At 38.3% G+C, this 20,844-nt stretch overlaps 2 protein-coding genes across 5 annotated transcripts; one reads left to right on the top strand and one right to left on the bottom strand.

Moving 5' to 3' along the window:
- Positions 1–1,399: 1,399 nt before the first annotated feature.
- On the bottom strand, positions 1,400–9,479 carry LOC134792191 (uncharacterized). 3 transcript variants are annotated; one of them, XM_063763433.1, is made up of 10 exons: positions 9,343–9,479; positions 8,681–8,871; positions 8,411–8,572; positions 7,853–8,113; positions 7,490–7,661; positions 6,847–6,994; positions 6,497–6,653; positions 5,120–5,333; positions 3,920–4,723; positions 1,400–3,196 (listed from the first exon to the last, which is right to left on the bottom strand). In XM_063763433.1, the coding sequence occupies exons 2-10, from the start codon at positions 8,861–8,863 to the stop codon at positions 1,563–1,565; spliced, it is 3,735 nt and encodes a 1,244-aa protein (XP_063619503.1). In that variant the 5' UTR covers positions 8,864–8,871; positions 9,343–9,479; the 3' UTR covers positions 1,400–1,562. The 3 variants fall into 3 exon arrangements, with proteins under 3 accessions (XP_063619503.1, XP_063619502.1, XP_063619501.1); XM_063763432.1 differs by having other exon boundaries at positions 9,293–9,441; XM_063763431.1 differs by having other exon boundaries at positions 9,181–9,426.
- Positions 9,480–12,805: 3,326 nt separating this feature from the next.
- Positions 12,806–20,694, top strand: LOC134792204 (membrane-associated protein Hem). Of its 2 annotated transcripts, none has more exons than XM_063763450.1 (2): positions 12,806–12,972; positions 15,859–20,694. In XM_063763450.1, the coding sequence occupies exon 2, from the start codon at positions 15,864–15,866 to the stop codon at positions 19,239–19,241; it is 3,378 nt and encodes a 1,125-aa protein (XP_063619520.1). In that variant the 5' UTR covers positions 12,806–12,972; positions 15,859–15,863; the 3' UTR covers positions 19,242–20,694. The 2 variants fall into 2 exon arrangements, with proteins under 2 accessions (XP_063619520.1, XP_063619521.1); XM_063763451.1 differs by lacking the exon at positions 12,806–12,972 and adding an exon at positions 13,061–13,079.
- Positions 20,695–20,844: the final 150 nt, after the last annotated feature.

Below are 20,844 nucleotides of genomic sequence, written 5' to 3'. Positions count from 1 at the left end.
TAATAAATATTTCTTTTCATATCTCATGCTCTGAAAAAGGGTCATTGTTGTTCTAAAAGGTGTGCAGAAAATGATACGTTTCTGCACTAGAGCATTTTAGGTTCCAAGTACGATTCTATTAATTTTTTTACGATAAGCAATTGAAATTTGGGTATAAATGGATTTGTTATACAATATCCATTCTGATATTTGACTCCCCATTCCATAAATAACGATATTTTTGCCTAAATTATTAATTGAAAGTACTCTCACAAAATACTATAAAAAATTATACTTAGTCATGTTTTTAAAAAAACACATGCATCTTACTTTCCTCGTATGGGGCTATTCATAAATTACGTCATTTCAAATTAGGGGGGGGGGGGGTCTGGACATCGGATGACGGTAGCATGACGTAAGAGGAAATGGGGTCATTCGAAGCATGATTTTTGGATGATTTTAGGGGGGGGGGGTCAAAAATCGATGACGTAATTTATGGACAGCCCCTATTCGAAATTAAAAGTAGAATGTTTAACTCGGGTGAAAGGCATCATTTCATCCCTTGGTTAACAATCTACTATTTCTAAAGGCAAATTTTTGGTACAAGCTTTTATCGCTGAATGTAGGTACTTTTCTTTTGACAGGCTGTGCCACAGGCAACATAATACTCATTCGAGACAATTCTAAAAACCCCAATCATACGGACCCTTATGCTTCATGTGCAATAAGGACCATTCTATCAGAATTTCAGATAAAAAGGTCCATATTGCACTTGAAGCATAATATTTTGTGCGATGGAAAGCCATAAATACGATAACTCGTATACTCGCCTAAGACATCGGTTACACGCTAATTCTGGCGTCAGTTCAGTCCATCAGTCTGGTCAGACTGACGGGAGAATTATCGTGTAACACGCGGACTGATGGACTGATGGTCTGGACTGATGAAAATTTAAATTTTTAGATAATATTCGTCAGTCCATTTTGAATGACAGAAAACTGATACGAGACTGATCATGTAACCTGTTCGTGTCATTCTCGGGTCAGTCACCATATTAGACAAGACTAAATGACTGTGTTGCGTTCTGTGTCCAAACGGCGACTGTGTCGTAATTTTATCAGTCTGTTGTCAGTCTGGACTGATCGTGTAACCGTGTCCATTTTCCATCATTCTGGCATCAGATGGGCATCAGTCAAAACTCGAATGGACTGAACTGACGCCAGAATTAGCGTGTAACCGATGTCTAACGGCATTACCTAACTCGTATTTTTTATATAATTATCATCCGCATTGCTAACAAATTTGTGAACTTTATTGCATAGACATAAAGGTCAACAACTGGTCAGTTAAGTGTGTTGCTGTTAGTACCTACATCCAGGAGTGGCGGGTATCCCGAATGACTTCAGAAAAAAAGCAGATATAGGTCTAAATAATTGTAATTAACAACTAGGCAAGGTACACACTAAAGATACTGTACACGTAATACATAATGTAAAACTAAAAATTGAATTTCCTTGAACAAAACTCATTTTAAGTTGCACTATTGCTACAATATAATTATAACTAATGAATCACAATCATTATTAGGATGGAGTGTCATTTGACATTGTAGAATCCGTACTTACAGATTCTTGAAGACTTATGGCAATATTAGACGAGGTACACGATCCATGACTTAAACCTCCCAAATCAGTATCAGGTTTCTGAATGATTGGCGATTCTTCAACACTACAAGTTGAGTTTGAATTAATTTCCTTAACATTATCTGATTCCACAACAGCATTAGGAGTAGTATTATTTATCTCCTGGATATCCATGGGCTCAGGCATATTGCTACTTACTTGATTAACACAACCAACTTTTTCAATATTTTTAGTAGATTCTAAAATGTCTGCACCATCTGAGAGAGATTTAGCAATAAGAGTATTACTACTAACTACGTCAATGTTATTGTTAGAATTAATTTGATCCACTCTATTGCTGTTACAACTAGAATTAGTTTCAGCGCTGCTTAGTTCAGGTTTCTTGGTGGTATTCTCACTCGAGCCTGCAGGGCAGCTTGCTGCGTCCATGACTATTTTAGCTTCTGCATCATTCACAGATGCTTGCCTTACAGCTTGGACTACTATTTTGTTATTGTTCACGTTGTTATCAGGTACATTCCGTGAAATACTTCGTTCAACTTTGGGAACCTTTACCACAACTATTTGGTCATTTGAATTTTCTTCATTGGAAGTTGTACCCTTATTTGGCTCCTTTAATTTTATCGTTTGAAACTTCAGTGGAGTATTAACAGAAACTCCGTCTTTGTTCCTATTAATAGGTTTTATGAGGAGAATTTTAGTTTTCATTCCTGCTTTGGAGAAGTCTGAAATGTTTTTGTTTATAATAGGATTCTTCATGACTTCCAAACTTTGTCGGCGGAATTTTATAGGAATGTTTACTGAGGGAATATTAACTGCTTTTACGCTTTCATTTTGTTCAGAGTTAACAGGTTGTTCATTATCAATACTAGCTTTGTCGTTAGGCATGCTTATGGATGATTTAGGATCTGCTTTGCTGTTATTTGTCAACTCTTCGACTATCTTGTTACTTTTTAAATCTTTAACAGAGAAAGTGTCCTGTATTTTCGGCATTTTATTTAAGCATGGACCATCTTTCACTGTGTCTTCCGTTATGTCCTTTCTCGGCGAAATTTTGTCTCCTCTTGTTCCTTTAGGTAACATGGGTCTGGCAAATACATTGGGGAATCTAAGCTCCTTTTGAACATTGAACATTGGAGGGCCGAAGTTAGTAGTTTTCAATTCAGCTGCAGCCCTATCAACTGCTTTCTTTGAGAGCAACGCTAAAGCACCAACATGTTCTTTATTTATATTATCGTAACTACTTTGTAATTCTTGTAGTAGCTTTTTCTTGGTTTGTATAGGCTTTACTGGTGTGACAATCTGTGAGTCCCTGTACCCTTGTGCTTCCATTTTCAAGAGGTTTGATAAATCGTATTCAAAGTCTTCATTCTTTGGCTTAGTCTTGTTACGAACAGGTCTCCGCGATACATAGGAAGAAGTTTGCCCTTTGTTGGCCTGCTTTGCGAGTTTCTCTTCAAGGTCGTCTATGTCAGACGAATTTTCTTCAAACGGTTTAACATTTGACGGCGATTCCCTACCCTCGATGTTATTTGTACCGTTTGTAGCATCCTCCTTGATATTGTCTGGTTCACCTACAAACAATATTTTAGGTATTAAGTTTAAGTTACATTACTGATGTAGGAACAGAAATTAGTATTAATAAGATTAAGTAATTTTCGGATAATCGAAATCCATTCTTACTTTTCAAAAAGCGTCATATTAGTCACTAGCGACCCGCCCCGGCTTTGCACGGGTTAACAAATTATACACCTAACCTTCCTCAAGAATCATTCTATTCGTATTGGAACGGGGTATAACTATTTTATTGTAAATTTAATTATTATTATTTTTCCAATGTTTACAATGATACCTACTTTTAATTGTATATATTTCTGACATACCTATTGTATAATAATAATGTAAATTACGCATCTGTGACAATGTATGATCAATACAAATAAAGAATATGAATATGAATATTGATAGGTGAAAACCGTATAAAAATCCGTTCAGTTGTTTTGAGTTTATCGCGAACAAACACACAAACAGGCCTCACAATAGCAACCGCCATGAAGAAGGCCGAGAGCAGGGTGGGATGGAAGCGATTGGTGACAGAGGTCATCGGAAAATTTCAAGACGGACACGACCTTCAGCAATGAAGAAAACGACTAGAGAGATAGACTTGAATTGAATCCGTTTTAGAGTGGTTTTAGACGACAGCGTCGGCGGTGGCCGCCTCGCTTGCCACGCCGCCGGTCGCGTGCGTCCAGTCCGCGGTCTTATACAATATGTAAAAGTTAAATCCATAAACATACCATTCTCCTTCCTCTTCTTGCCGCCACTCCTATTGTGGTACATCTTCCGTTTCCTGGCGCCCACCTCGCGCGTGCTACTCGAGGAGCTGTCGTCCGACAGCCGGCTGGAGTCGCTCGAGCACCGGCTCGGCCGCCGCGACTCCGAACTCTCCTCGTTCACATCACTCTCCTCCACCGGCTCCGCCAGCTCTGTAGCCTCCGGGCCATCGAGCGCCTTCACTGTACTGAAGTAGAAATCTGAATCGCCTTTCAGTTTATGAACAACTTTGACATGCTCGGGCAGTTTTTCGAAGTCATAGTTCTTGAAGTTACACAGTTTGCAAGCGTAGCGCATCCATTTGTAGTGCCCGGCCATGTGCTCGTGTAGTTCTTGGACTCGCGTGTGCTTTGTGTCACATTTCTTGCAGAGAAGCTTTTCCATATCCACATCAGCTCGCAATCTTTGCTTGAAAGCGGCTAGGTTACTTTTTTCGGCTTGATGCGCAAATGGAAGTCTGAGCTTGGTCTTCTTTTCCGTTTGCGGTTTGACTATTTTTTCAGGGGAATCTATGCTGTCACTAGATCTGTCATCAATTATATCCATAGTGGCTTCTTCTAGTACATTATCGCGAACTTCTGGCTTCTTTTGTGTAGGTATAATTTCGGGTTGACTGTCTTTCACAATCGGGTTGGGAATTGGGTCAGTGGCTTTTTCCTCTGTTTCAACATTCTTTTCAACCGGAAGAGGAGTTTTCTCAGTAGGTTCCGCGTCTTTCTCCGGAGCTTTGGCCAAATTTTGATTTTCCTCGTCGGTTTGTTTGTTTTCTGAAAGTAAATGTAAAAATAATTTATAACATTATCATCAAAGCGAAAACCCACGCCCTAAAAATCCCTGATATTAGGAAAACAAGACCATGCCAATATATAACATCGACCACATCGTTAGGTACTTGTATCTTAAGTTTTTATAGTGTCTTTTCCATATCTCGGGACCAAGGGGTCCCGGACCTTTGGGAGGCGTGCGTGGGGCCGAAAGCAACAGCGCAGATGCCCTTTAAAACAATTTAACTTAAAAGCAAAGGATATAGTGTCTTATTATTATTACATTACATATTAAATTTGCATACTAATCATTCTGACACTGTGCGCAACAAGGACCGCGCGGTGCCCGAACGAGAGATCGACCGCTCTACATTTACAGTCGGGTTCCGCTCGACTCACCCGTGTCCTTGAGCGGGTTGCCGGTGGGCCCCTTGTGGTAGTCCTTGCGGATCTGTATCTCGATGCGCTTGGCATCGGGGCGGCGCGCCAGCGCGCGGCAGCGCGGCTGGCAGGTGTGCGTGTGCGCGGCCAGCGCGGCGCGGCGCTCGAACGTGCGCCCGCAGCCGCCGCAGCGCGGCAGCTCGCCGTCGCCCTCCATGTTGTCCATCCATGCCTGTTTTAATAATCAATTTATTAGATACATTGCTTTGAAAGTGAGCATTTACATTGATACACATAAGACCGTCGCCCTCGTCGGAAGTAATAGCTTGTTATCTAACCGAGGGTTTAGTTAAGAATGACCAATGGGTCATTCATGGGTGCAATGGCACACAATAGTTATTTGTACAACAAGAGATCAAAGTTTGATATTTCTTCGAGTGCTTATTTTGAGTCCCGTGCAAGCGAAAGATTCTATAATAGATTCACGAGCGTAGCGAGTGAATCTAATTTAGAATCTTGAGCGTAGTAAGGGATTCAAAAGTGCACGAGATGTAAATAACTTTGATCTCGTGTAGTACACAAAATTTTTCACCCTAAGCAGTGAGAACATACCTAGAGGGACAGAGATAATAGAACCCAAGTATATCGAACTTGTATTAGACCCCGCATGTTGAAATGACTATAAAGGTCACTTGAATGTCATTTTGTCTCACTCAGTGAGCAAAATCGCATTTTGCTCACTGAGTGAGACCCAATCAGTGAGCAAAATGCGATTTTGCTCACTGAGTGAGACAAAATGACTCAGTGAGCAAAATCGCATTTTGCTCACTGTTTTTAAGAAGCAAAGTACCCTTGTTCGAGCTGCTGAGGTGAAAATGTATTTATTGCAGAGCGCCAATACATAGTTCGAGGGTGTATTGGCACAGAATAACTAATAGTACTACCGTACAGAAAATTCACTCCTTCACAAAAGTCAGATTTAGGTATAAAATTATACCTATACTCGCCGCCTGCAACAAAATTGAAACTTATAACCGCGCACGAACCGTGTATCTTCTTTGCGCACTTTGCGCGAGCGCCACGTGACACGACTATCGTGCGGTCGGGCGGCAGCCCACTGCCATACGCCTGCCCTGCCCGGGAGGCCCGCCGGCCAAATGTACCTAAACTGCGTAGTGACACCCCCCTGGTATTGGCATTGAGCACAGTGAAGGGTACCCTCACTTTTTATTTCGACTACGAGGAAAGTAAAATTGTTTCGAAAGGACACAGAAACGCGAAAATATTCGCCGGCAAAGGAATGCTACTCGCCGCCGATCAGACGGCTGTCTAATAAGAAAGAATAATATTGTTTGCTTATGATTTTCATTATAACTATTTAAAAGATTTTTTTACCTGATTCTCCTGATCTAATCTCTCTTCTTCAGAGATCTTTTGCGGTGTAATCGGTTTAGAATTCTTCTTTTTCTCATAAAAAGCTGGAGGGTTGTTCATCCTAAAAGCTTTCCCTTGGATGGCATCTCTCAGCCTTCTGATCTGTGCTGCCGATTTCCTAGAAAAATTGAGATTCATTGATTATGCGTCGGCTAAAGTCGCAGCAAAGTCCTCCGGAGAAGTTATGAGGTTCGCGACTATTATATGTACATATTATATAGCCCACTCTCTTGCATAAGAGGAAGCATGTGCCTAGCACAAAGGGATACATCCCTATAGGGTAATTTATTACATTATATCTATAAAATTACCTGTGCACTTTGAAAAGATGTCGGTAAACGCTCCAGGAGGTGGAGAATATCTCAAGACAATCAGGACACGGGAACACCAGCCGGCTCTCCAGGTGCTTGTACTTCATGTGGAACTTCAGGGTCTTCTGCGTAGAGAACTGCATGTCACCTGGATAAACAACATAAATATTAGTATCATCAATCACAGTAGAAATACGTAGGTATGCTTTCTCATATTACTATAGGCACTCATCAAGTAGGGTAATCCTTTAGCACCCAAAAAACTTCTTGCTATGTACTATTTTTTAAAATTCATTTGCCTTGAAGTGAAGAGTGCCAATAACAGGTAGCTTTACCCACCCTCCCTATACACTCCCTACTTGACTCCCTATACTTTAAATCTTTTTGGACATGTTCTTTAGCTTGGCCCTAATTAAAAAAACAACCGACTGCCTTGCATAAGTCTTACCAACTTTATTTTCCCTCTGTCATATCACCTCTCTTTAACCAATTGGTATGAACCTATTTAAATATTTCAAAGGATTCATTTATCCAATAAGTATATAATGTACCTACCTTATGTTATGTCATTGTGCATAGGTAATCCTAAACAACACATCAGCACATTTAGTAATACAGGTATATAACTGATATTATAACATACATATCTTGCATTTCGGCACGCCATCCTCGTCGCTGTCCTCGTCATCACTAATTTGTATGACATTGTCCGAGTCTTCGGTCTTGTCAGCATTCTGTGAACTTTGCACATTGAATGACCCATCACGTTGCAGGACTGCATTGTCTCGTGATATCATGTTGTCTATTTCCTGGACCTTAAATTAAATTTACATACACTATGTTAAAGTATTGTGTAAAATTCAGATTGAAAACTTAATTATTTTGTTAACTATAAAAAAAATATATAAACTTAATTATGTTTCTTATGTACTTACTAAATAATTTTACAAGCCAGTTTGATAAGGACAAATTTGTATCTTAAAAATACAAACAATATTATACATACTTGAGCAAGCATATTGTCATATTTGTTCTCTTCGCAATGACTCTGAAAGACTGCTACAGAACTGTTTGGTATTTTCTGTAATGTTACTTGCTGTTCGTCAAAATTGTATCTGCCCTTGATTTTTGTAAGTTTTTCCATTATTCCGGTCAAGTCTTTTGTGAGAGGAATCCGGTCTTCATTTTCATTGGACACCAAGTCAGTAACTCTCAAGGAATCTTGATAAGCTTCTTCCATCTGCTTTATTTTTAACATTTCATTTGCCTGAAAAATAACAACATGCTACATTACCTTGGTACATTAATAAGAGATCTGACTTGATATGTGTTGTGCATGAGTATACAGATCTATATAATTTTTTGTGGAGACATGCTTTAAATCATAATTGAATTTTCTAGTGTGTTGATAGAGTACTTATATCCTAATATCAAGCAGATATTATTAAAGGCATGATACACTTTGTTGCTTTCAGGAATATTCATGGTGTTTTTTTTTTTATTTAAGGTGTGCACTGTGCATTAAAAAGTAACCTCGATTGAAACAATAATTTGAGCTACTTACAGCTGAATAATTTTTGGCAAAATGACTGTGAACTGATGAGTTAAATTTCTCTTTACAGTAAACACGTTTGTGAGATATGAAATTCGCCAAACTTCGGAATATATTGCGACATACTTTGCACTCATATAGTAAATCACATTCATTGGCTAGAAGACTTTTTAGCTGAAAAATGCACATAAAGGTGTAAGTAAATAAATGACAAAATATAAATTACTATGACAAAAAAATTCAGGTAACAAAATAATATGAACATTAGGTATAAGTACTCACTTCCTCTGTGGCAAAATCAAATATTTTCTTTGCTTGAGCAAATCCTGTGATACTGGTTAATACAGGTTTTCTTAGCAAAGAAAAGTCGTGATCTTCAGTGTCTTCAGTATTGGTATTTAAAGTTTTATTTCCTTTGCTCCTATCATCTTTTCGTGCCTTCGTGTTTATTTTAGTCCCAGCCATATTGAAATCTATGACAAATCAAAATAATATAAGTAACACAGGTAATAATTGTGATTCAAATAAGTTGTATATTCGCGAAAATGTATTTTTATATTAAAAAATTGCAATTTCAATAAAAATTTACTTGGCAGTATTAGCGAATAATACCGACCAACGAACGTGACATGTAGTGGTAGGTACCTAAGTACTAGGTACTGACATAGGCATGGCATGTTATTTATTACACACCTATTACCTAGCACCCCGAAGGCTTTTTAATGAATTCATTGAAACAATACATTAGATACGATATAATTACTTGTTAAACTATAACATACCTGATACTTGTATCGAGCATGGTAAAACCATGAACTATACCTACCGATAGTCTCTCCCTTGAATTTCAAAGCTAACACAAGTTTGAATGGTATTTTAACAAAGAAGTCTTACGTTTTATGAGTCGCCGAAAACTATGCATATATCAAAATGCTTCTACTCACATGGATATCCCCACAACCGCTAACATGAAATCAGAGTTTTCCGACAAAAAGCCTTCCTTCACGTCTCCATTTTCAACAAATGAATACCATACTACATATAGATATTCAGTTATAGAACGTAACATTTGTTTTTCGCACAAAATTATTTTTATGATTTACTAAGGGTTTCTCAAACCAAAATATACAGTAGTATTTTTAGAAGAAAATTTATTGAATTTTAATTCAAAATAATAAAAAAATAAAATCAATTTTATTTTACTAAAATGCTTAATTTATTTATGTGGCCACACTGGTCCCAGTACGGACGGCTATGGCGGCTTGAGGGACTATCGCGAACCACAGTCGACGTATTGCCTCTCTGTCACACAAATATATAAGCGCGACAGAGAGGCAACACGTCGAACGTGGTTAGCGGTAGATCCCTTCAGGCTGACGCAACTAGGAACAAAAAAAGGTTTTGTATGGAATATGGTGACCTAGCCATAGCCAAAAAAACAAAATAAAACGTCAGTGCTATTTATCTGTCAAGTCAACTGTCAGCCACATTGCTTTGTTGCTTGTCATGGCGGTTTGCATGTGTTACTTACGTATTTCTTTTTTAAAAGCCTTCGTCATTTTCCAAAACAGTCAAACGTGATAAGAACATACAGTGAGTCAATAGATTTTGTTTAAATGCCACCGAAAACTAAGTTGTTTATGTGCGAAATATGTGGCAATTGATACGCTCGCGAAAATCGCAAAAAAGGAAGTTTATGGCGAAATTTCCATAAGATGAAGACCGGTAAGTATTGCTTTAGATACTTTTAGCCTTATTTTAGTGTAGCAGGCTATAAACACAACGAAAATTAGATATTTCATATCCACTTTTATTGTGAACTAGGGATGTACTACAAGTATCGATAACTGCAGCCTAATTTTTTATCGATGTAAATAGTAAAATAAAAAGAGTGAATTTCCTGATAACTTGCATGCAACATGACTGTAGATAAGAAAATAAAGAATATTTAAATATGTATATAAAAAAATATAAAAATAAAACATGACTATAATTATTTCTCCTAATATTTTATTTTTAGTGGAAAATGATCTATCATCTGTACATTAATGGAATGGACATTACATTATATATTTTTGGAATCTAGTAATTATTTAAGATTTTAACCTAAAATATAAGAAAATGTATGTGTATCTGTTTTAATGATTAAATGTTTTCAGATGCAGGCAGTGGGTCAAATAAGTTGTAAAGGAAGACTTCATTTTATTATAAAAGAATATAATATATAGAAAAAAATCATTTAAGTTAGATTTACACATTGTAATTTTGACACAGGTGAACACACATTTTCCTCTGTTATCTGTGGACCGTCGAACCGTCGGGATGTATTTTAAATTAATTATATTAAATTAGTAAAAAAAATCCTTTTATATATTTTTATTTTATCAAATAAAAATCGTGTTCACATTTAAGTCCAACCATGTATTAGTCCACTCAAAGAACACTATATATAACATACGACTTAAATGTGGACTCGATTCTAATCTGATTTCGAGTACGAAATTTGTTGACAGGGGCCCATGTTTCAACCCTCCCCAATTTATCGATATCGATAAAATACGCAAGCGTGTAGCATACTATTTAAGTCTGTTATGTTGGTACTATTGTTCTTTGACAACTCTTTGTCGTACATGTTGGTAATAATTGGAGAACCAAACGTACGGAAACGTAAACGTATGGAAGTCCCGTCTCTTAAAACGTAGTGATTATATTCTCTTTGGGTCCCTTGGGCATGGCTTGTGGCACGGCTAGGGTCACAAACTACTGAAGATACTAGAATTCGTCATAAAATGTTATAATATATATAGTAATTGAACTTATGCAAAATGAAAATCTTTATAGTTTAATACTAAAACTTAACCAAAGTTCAAAGTAAAGCCGAATAACCAACGAATAATCACTGCAGTTAGGCCCCATACACACGAGAGCTTTTTCAACGCGCGTTAAAAAAGCGTTTGAATGACACAAATGAATCTCGGAGTAATTAACAATGGAGCCGCCATTAACAGGCGTTCCCCTCTGTCGAAAAAAGGCGGCCAATGGTCAACCACATGTCAACCATATGTATGGACTGACGTTTATCTGACATGACGTACCTATACATTTGATGTGCCCCTCCCCCGCAAAAAACGGCAGACTATTTTGTACCGAAAATTTTAGACATGGCGGCTCCATTGTTAATTACTCCGAGAAATGAATACATGTGTATTTAGGCCCCGTTCGCACGGCAGCTTTTTCAACGCGCGTTAAAAAAGCGTTTGAATGACACAAATGGATAACCATGTATGTATTCACACGAAGGCGGTTTTTAAGCGCGGCGCTTTTTTATCGAGCACTGTTCGATTTTCGGCGTTGAGCGTTGGCGTCAAATTGAATAGACCATACGGAAATCCGTGTACCTGTTCTCACAAGCGTTGAAAAAGCGCCGGCGCTGCTGTCAGTTGGCTGTCAAGTGTCAATTTTTGGTGTCAATCGTCAAGATTATTATTAGTTTCACCTTAAAAATGTCAACTTATGCTTACAAATTCCTGAAATATTCAAGCTATATTCAAATAATACGTCGTAATAGCAAATAAAGTATGGCTTTGCTGAGGTGCGTACGTAGCAGTACGACTCACAAGTGATTTTTAAGCGTTCATATGAACACAAATATTGGAAACGGTAAAAAAGCGCCAACGTCGGGTTTTAACGCAACGCTTTTTAAGCTGTCGTGCGAATGGGGCCTTATTCACACGATGGCGGTGGCGCTTTTTATCAAGCGTTGTTGGATTTTCGACTTTAAGCGTTGGTCGTTGAATCGAATTTAGCGTGTGGACAGATTCAAGCGCTTTTTAACGCGCGTTGAAAAAGCTCTCGTGTAAATGGGGCATTGCACATTCGTTTATAGTATTCGAGTATCGAGGTGAATGACTAGTTTAATCTGGCAAACATAACTTGCCGGTCAGTAAGAACCAGGAAAATTATACTCATCCCTTTCTTTTCGCTTTCGCGCAATATGCAAGAGCGATAGAGAGGCAGACGTTTTTCGATGTTAGCGGTAGGCCCTCTGGCTATTTGCCTCGCCACCACTCACCACAGTCGCCTCTCGTGCGAATGTGTAACGTGTAACTGCGTCGTTAATACAATTTTTAGGCCTCATATTCACGAGCGCTTTTTCAACGCGCGTTGATAAAGCGTTTGAATGACACAGATGGAAACATGTGTATTTATTCACACGATGGCGTCGGCGCTTTTTACCAAGCAGTGTTGGATTTTCGACTTTAAGCCTTGGTCATTAAATTGAATTTAGCGTGCAGACAGATTCAAGCGCTTTTTTAACGCGCTTGTGTTAATTTACCTATCTCAATGTTGCAATGTTATAATAATACTGCTCAGGCGTCCTTCATCACAGCAGCAACCCCGTAACAACTGTCAAATCAATTTGTCAACCAGTGCAGAGAAGACACTCCCTGTTACTTATTTTATGATTAAATCCATTTTTTCTGATAAATTATGTGCACAATCAAGTGATTTTTGATAAAGGTGGAACATGATCAACTACCGCTAGTATTTGGGGTGTCGTGTTGCATTTATAAGTAAGTTGTAAATACCTCTGACTGTGGTTCCCAGGAATGTTTATCGAACTCGATATCCGCCGTGGTGCTGATTTCAGCCTTCCGGGACCCAAGCAAACTAAAGTAGTGTTAATTTAGCTCTTTTATTAAGTTTATAATACTGTATAGGATCTCATAGTGTGAAGTATTTTGATTATTATTATTCACACTAATGTTGTGCCAATAGTAATATAGTATTTGTTTCATTCAATCAACAAGACTATTAGTGAGCTGGTGACCTCATACACACATTCTATGCTTTATTATTTCATACCTCACATTCCTAATCCAATTTTCTATTGTATTTGTCGTTTTTCATGGTAAGTGCATATTTGTAATTGTTAGTATATGAAGTTAAGCTCCAATTTGTTTATTTTTTCTTTCTTACACTGTCACATGCTGATTGATTATTTGATAATAAATAAGGTATGAATGCTATTATGTGGACATAAAAAACAATCATATTAGTGTTTGGCATTGAATGGGTTAACAAACTGTGTGGACATCTCATAGAGAAAACAATTTCTCTTCCGGGTCTTGAATTGTTCAACAGTTCTCCATCTTAAGCCAATTTTACGGGTTAACTCAAGTGTTTTTAGTCACTCGCGCGACATGTTTTGGAGAACCTAGGTCTCCTTTTTCAAGCACTAACAATAAAATTAGCTTAATGTTAGTATGTCTCAAGAAAGTTTCAATTTGAGTTTTCCATCCATCCAGTGTAGCAAGGGATCATCCGTTAATTACGTCACACGAATTTCTAGGTTTTTTGACCCCTCCCCCCTCCTTGTCACACTTGGTCACATTTTGCAAATCCCTCCCCACCTGGTGTGACGTCACATTTTAGGCAATTTTGTTTTTCGACGAAATCGGTAATAGTAACTCAGCATAATTTTTTTTAATGAAAAAAAAATTTTGGTAAAAGAAATATTAGTAATTTTATAACACAAAACCAATTAGGAACGAAAATTACTCCCAAAAACACATTATTTAACTGTACAGCGAATAAAAAAATATAAATTAATTTTCGGTTACTGATGAAGTTAAAGTGACGTCACAATGTTTGTGACTCCCCCCTCCCCCATGTCACAACATGTCACATTTTCTTGACCCCTCCCTCCCCCTAAACGTGTGACGTAATTAATGGATGACCCCCAATGGGTATAGTGCAGATGGGTTAAGGTAGATTAGGGTATTAGCAATGTGGGCCTCTGTTATTGCTTCGTGATTTCATGTCAGTAATAAATAAATATTATGTTTTGATATGATAAATGTTTTGTTTTTCGTCATTTGTCATGTTAAATATACAAAACGAATGTCCATTCAATTGAATGAAACAATTTTTTTACCTCAATAACTTTTAAAGCATTTTCTAAATCTTAGGGTGTTTCTTTTGAACTTTGTTAAGTTATATATTTTAATTTTTTTTTATATTACAGGTACATAATTGGGTTTTTTTTATTTTTATTTAACCCATGCAGAATCAATTAGTGCACAAAGTGTCGTCAATTATCCCCAAAATAGTTAAAACACATAGGAAAACAAAGACAAATTCAAAAAATTGTTAATACCTAACATTATAAATATTTTTTACTGTTTGCTAAGTTATCTGTGTGGCGTGGCCTGTGAGCTCCCTGTGAGTCCTTATCATTAGTTAATTCTAAATTATAAGCTATTGTTCAAATATTGAATTAACAAATGCGATTTTTATCAAAAAGTTAACTAAAACCAACATTAGGCTAAAATGTACCTATTGTTCATAAACAGGATATCAATAGTATAGATAGGTCTATTTGTGTTCTTTCCAGTTGAGTATATGCTTGCTGGGACATCATCTCAAGGTGCTAAATATATATTATGTAGGATGGTTTATCAGAATGTAGGATGAATGACTATACATTACTAGGCAATGTTGCCAGCCACATCAGTTTTTTTGCAATAAACTTTGTTTTTACGCTAATTAGCTTTATGCTAAATACCCAAAAGGGTTTTAGTATATATTTCATGTTTAATTATGGGTGGTAAGATACTGATTTAAATTTTCACGATTTTTACTCATTATTATTCACAACGACGGGACATGATCGCGTATAATTAAGTTTTAAATTTACCTCCGGGGTCAAACAGATCACTGTGTTATGTCTTTCCTGTAGACATACACAAGAGTTAAGGGCTATAAAGGTTAATTTTCTTATTTAACCCTTATCCACGTGAAAAGGTCCTCCTTTTATTTACAGAACTATGATAAAATCATTACTTACATGCCCACAAGCTGTTGTCCTACTACTAATTCTGACTAATTGCCCCCAGGAGAGAAAAATGTACAGTTCGCGCGAACACACTAGTTTTCTCTCCTGTGGGCAATAGTTAACAGCTTGTGGGCATGTAAGTAATGATTTTATCATAGTTCTGTAAATAAAAGGAGGACCTTTTCACGTGGATAAGGGTTAAATAAGAAAATTAACCTTTATAGCCCTTAACTCTTGTGTATGTCTACAGGAAGGACATAACACAGTGATCTGTTTGACCCTCCGATGTTTCGAGGACGGCGTTGTCCCCGTGGTCTCGGAGAAGACTGGCTAAAGTTGACATCAACATCTTCTAGGCGCGCGAGATTTACGAACTACTCGCACGTCTTCTCTGTTTATTAAATTGAACGTTTTGCGCATTAGGGATTCATGCATACCTGTTTTATTACAATTTTAACCCCTGTCCTGTCCCTGCAATTTGAGAAAATGTAAGCTTAATGCTTGCCTAAGGGATATTTTTTACATCCTACCACTGCACTGATGTCTACTTACTGGAAACACTAAAATTTATGCAAAGATTGGGAAAGTGGCTATTATTTCAATTTTTTTTTTTTTTTTGCAGTAAACATGTCTACAATGTCGAGGTCAGTCCACATCAGCCAGCAGAAGCTGGCGGAGAAGCTCATAATCCTCAACGACCGCGGCATTGGTATGCTCACGCGGATCTACAACATCAAGAAAGCCTGTGGAGATGCTAAATCCAAACCGGCATTCTTATCCGACAAAACTCTTGAATCATCAATCAAACACATTGTCCGAAGATTCCCCAACATTGACGTGAAGGGCCTTCAAGCCATTTCCCAAATAAGAAATGACATAATCAAGTCTCTCTCATTGTACTATTACACCTTTGTAGATCTTTTAGATTTCAAAGATAATGTTAGTGATCTACTCAACACAATGGCGGCGTGTCAAGTTACGCTTGACTTGACTCTCAACTTCGAGCTGACAAAGAATTACCTCGACTTGGTCACCACTTACGTATCCTTGATGATCTTGCTCTCTCGCGTTGAAGACCGCAAAGCAGTTTTGGGTCTTTTTAATGCCGCGCATGAAATGGTCCACAACCAAATAGATGCCAGTTTCCCGCGTTTGGGACAACTGATTGTTGACTACGACGCTCCATTAAAAAAGCTGTCAGAGGAATTTGCTCCCCATCAAAAACTATTGGCCAGTGCCTTAAATTCCTTGTGGCATGTGTATCCAGCGAGAAATATGACTGCAGAACACTGGAGATCAGAGCAGAAGTTGAGTTTAGTTAGCAATCCGGCGCAGCTCCTTAAACCGTCGGAAACGAACACGATGTCTTGTGAATATGTATCATTGGAATCCTTGGAGAGATGGGTCATATTTGGTTTTGCGCTTTGTCATCAAATGCTGTCGCAAGATCATGCCAATAAGATGTGGGTAAGTGCCTTGGAGTCCGGTTGGGTTCTGGCATTATTCCGTGACGAGGTGATCTACATTCACACGTACATTCAAAGTTTCTTTGATGGAATAAAAAGCTATGGGAAAAGAGTATCCGAAGTAAAAGATTGCTATCACCACGCCGTACAGAAGGCAGGCTATAAGCACAGAGAAAGACGAAAATTTTTACGGACAGCCCTAAAGGAACTTGGTCTCATCTTGACTGACCAGCCTGGTCTGTTGGGTCCGAAAGCCCTGTTAATATTTATCGGTCTATGTTACGCTCGTGACGAAGTGTTCTGGCTGTTGCGCCACAATGATAATCCACCGCAGAAAGTGAAAGGCAAGGCTGCCGAAGACTTGGTAGACCGGCAGCTCCCAGAGCTACTATTCCACATGGAAGAGTTAAGAGCGTTGGTTCGAAAATACAGCCAAGTTATGCAGAGATACTATGTCCAGTATCTGTCTGGATTTGATGCTGTGGCTTTGAATCTAATGATACAAAATCTCCAAGTCTGTCCAGAGGATGAAAGTATTATACTGTCATCTCTGTGCAATACTGCTGCCAATATGAACGTGAAGCAGGTTGAAGATAACGAACTCTTTGATTTCCGAGCTTTCCGATTGGACTGGTTCAGATTGCAGGCTTACACTTCGGTTGCTAAAACTCCTTTGAATCTGGTTGATCATAGAGAACTAGCGCAATTCATAGACAAAATGGTTTTCCATACTAAAATGGTTGACAATCTCGATGAAATAATGGTCGAAACATCCGATTTGTCCCTGTTCTGTTTTTACAGTAAGATATTCGAGAGCCAATTCCACATGTGCCTCGAATTCCCTGCTCAAAACAGGTATATCATTGCATTTCCCTTGATTTGTAGTCACTTCCAGAACTGCACGCATGAGTTATGCCCTGAAGAAAGACATCATATTCGAGAACGCAGTTTATCGGTGGTAAATATATATCTGGATGAGATGGCAAAAGAGGCAAAAAATATTATCACAACAATCTGTGACGAGCAATGCACAATGAGCGACAAGTTGCTTCCGAAACACTGCGCACAAACAATTGCCCATTTGGCAAACAGGAAAAAGAAAGACAAGAATAAGAAAAACACGATTGAAATTGTTAAGCCTGGAGCAGAGAGTTACAGGAAGACTAGAGAGGAATTGACCACCATGGACAAGCTGCACATGGCGCTGACAGAACTTTGCTTTGCCATTAACTACTGCACTACGGTTAACGTTTGGGAATACACATTCGCTCCCCGGGAGTACCTTCACCAGCATTTAGAGAACAGATTCTCGAAGGCGTTGGTTGGAATGGTCATGTTCAACCAAGACACCAGTGAAATTGCGAAGCCGTCAGAGCTACTGGTTAGCGTCAAGGCATACATGAACGTATTGCAAAGCGTCGAGAATTACGTGCACATCGATATTACAAGAGTGTTCAACAACTGCCTGCTACAACAGACGCAAAATATGGATAGCCACGGGGAGAAGACGATTGCGTCGTTATACACGCAGTGGTATTCGGAAATCTTACTAAGAAGAGTAAGTGCCGGGAGCATCTGTTTTTCGATGAACCAGAAAGCGTTTGTGAGCCTGACCGCAGAAGGGGCCATTCCATTCAACGCTGAAGAATATTCCGATATTAATGAACTGCGAGCTCTGGCTGAACTCATCGGGCCGTACGGTATGAAGTTACTGAGCGAAACCTTGATGTGGCATATATCGAGCCAAGTCCAGGAGCTGAAGAAACTTGTAGTCCAGAACAAAGAAGTACTTCAGATGCTCAGAACAAACTTTGATAAACCGGAAATAATGAGAGAACAGTTCAGAAGGCTGCAACATGTGGACAATGTTTTGCAAAGGATGACAATAATTGGCGTAATTTTGAGCTTCCGCCAAGTGGCGCAAGAGTCGGTGCTTGATGTATTGGAACGGCGAATTCCCTTCCTGATAAGTTCTATTAAAGACTTCCAGCAGCAGCTGCCCAGCGGCGACCCCATGCGGGTGATATCGGAGATGTGTTCCGCCGCAGGGTTGTCCTGCAAAGTGGATCCTACTCTAGCGTCTGCGCTGCGGCAGAACAAAGCCGAACAGGAAGAGGAGGAACACCTAGTGGTGTGTCTGCTGATGGTGTTCGTGGCCGTGTCGCTTCCGAGGCTCGCGCGCAGTGAGGGATCCTTCTACAGACCATCTCTCGAAGGCCACGCGAACAACATTCACTGCATGGCACCCGCGATCAATCACATATTTGGAGCATTGTTTACCATATGTGGGCAAGGCGATATTGAGGATCGCATGAAGGAATTTCTAGCTCTCGCATCTTCGTCCCTATTACGTCTGGGACAAGAAACGGACAAAGAAGCCATCAAAAATCGTGAATCTGTTTACTTGCTGCTCGATCTCATAGTTCAGGAGTCACCATTCTTGACTATGGATTTGTTGGAGTCTTGCTTCCCATATGTACTGATACGTAATGCTTATCATGAGGTTTACAAGCAGGAACAAGTGCTTTTGCATTCGTAATAATATTTGTAAGGCAATGAAAGACATGAAAAACAATTGTAAGTTGAGCATTCGATTTTATAAAATGCGTCAATTTTTTAATACTTTATTGTAGATAAATTTAACAATATAGGTAATTAATATAATTTATGAAATCCCGCCTTTGTTGCACTTATAGAATTTCGATGAGGGTTTTCAATTGCATTTATTTCATTCGGTAGTAGTGATTTTGCATTTGATTGTGTCATACGAAAGAGCGAGTCACTTGAATGATTGAAATTAAATCTGTTACAACCAAGTTACAACTCTTCTAAGTATATATAAGGCTACAGCCACCAGTGTTACCCGAAACGTTACTGCAATTGACCATTAACCATTACAAATTGAACCGTAAACTGTAACCGTCCGTTACCGTTTACGGTTCAATTTGTAATGGTTAATGGTCAATTGCATTAACGTTCAGCCAACACTAATAGCCACTGAATTCTAATTGCATACGTTATTAAATGTAACGTTACAAGTAAATGATGTATTCGTCATCAGATGCTATAATAAACGTTAGGTACCTACTACTAAACTTATTCCACACCTACATTCTGTTATAAAGACTGGTCCGAATATTCCTGTCGTGTTTGTAATTATGAATAAGAAATACTTTATTATTTAAGCTGTTAGGTATACTAAGAGATTCAATTTATTATGTTATTTGCTATACTTATTTAAGTTAAACTGCCCGCCTTGATCGTCTTACAAAAAAAAGTATGAACAACTTCGAAAGTCATACTAATTAATTGGATGAAAAAAAATTCGGGATGGCCTCTGCCATGGAATTGAATATTTTTACTGTTAAAAGTGTTAGTGAAACATTCTTCAAAAGCTTTTATACCTTAGTAGGCTAACTTATTTACTCGGTGCGTTTACGCTAGGTCGTCCGTCGCTCTCAACGTTTCGAACGTTGGTAAAATAATCTTAGTATACAGGACAAAACAGTTTTGTATATGATGCAACCAGAAATAGTATCCAGTCCAGTATCCTCATCTAACAGGAATACAATAGACGTCTTTTGTTATTCTGGTAGCGCCGTTGCACCGTTGCCGCACTGTTGCCCGCCGAAAGCGGCAACTGACCTAGCGTAAACGCGCCCTTACTCTTTTCCGCAAGCAACGAGGAGTCTTTAGTGTTGATCTACAAAATACGTAGCGACTGATATGTAGTACAATCTTAACAACAATCATGTCATGACCGTGACTTGAATACTGTATTACTTGTGTAATTTAAATACTGTATTTATTCGAGTGCTTGCCTCGATTCTATGTGTAAGTAAAATTATGTTCGGGCTGCGTCCTAGAATCCGCAATGTATGTTAGGTTTAGTGTAAATCCATACACACTATACAAGTATACAGTTTTATACCCAGCGTGTAAATACATAATACTTACATATTATTAATTAAAAACAAATATGAAATACCTAATATCATTTGTTTCATTTCAACGATCTAATACTTACTAAGCAATAAAAATGCCACATTTAATGTAAAATTTATTGTTTTTTTTTATTATTTTGAAATCACATGTTGTAACATTCATCTCATTAATTAAAAATATTCACATTGTCTTTTAAA

The sequence above is a fragment of the Cydia splendana genome, chromosome 7, assembly GCF_910591565.1.
Source record: "Cydia splendana chromosome 7, ilCydSple1.2, whole genome shotgun sequence".
Lineage (NCBI taxonomy): Eukaryota > Metazoa > Arthropoda > Insecta > Lepidoptera > Tortricidae > Cydia > Cydia splendana.
Note: the sequence above shows the minus strand (reverse complement) of the source record. Positions and strands in the feature narration are given on the sequence as shown.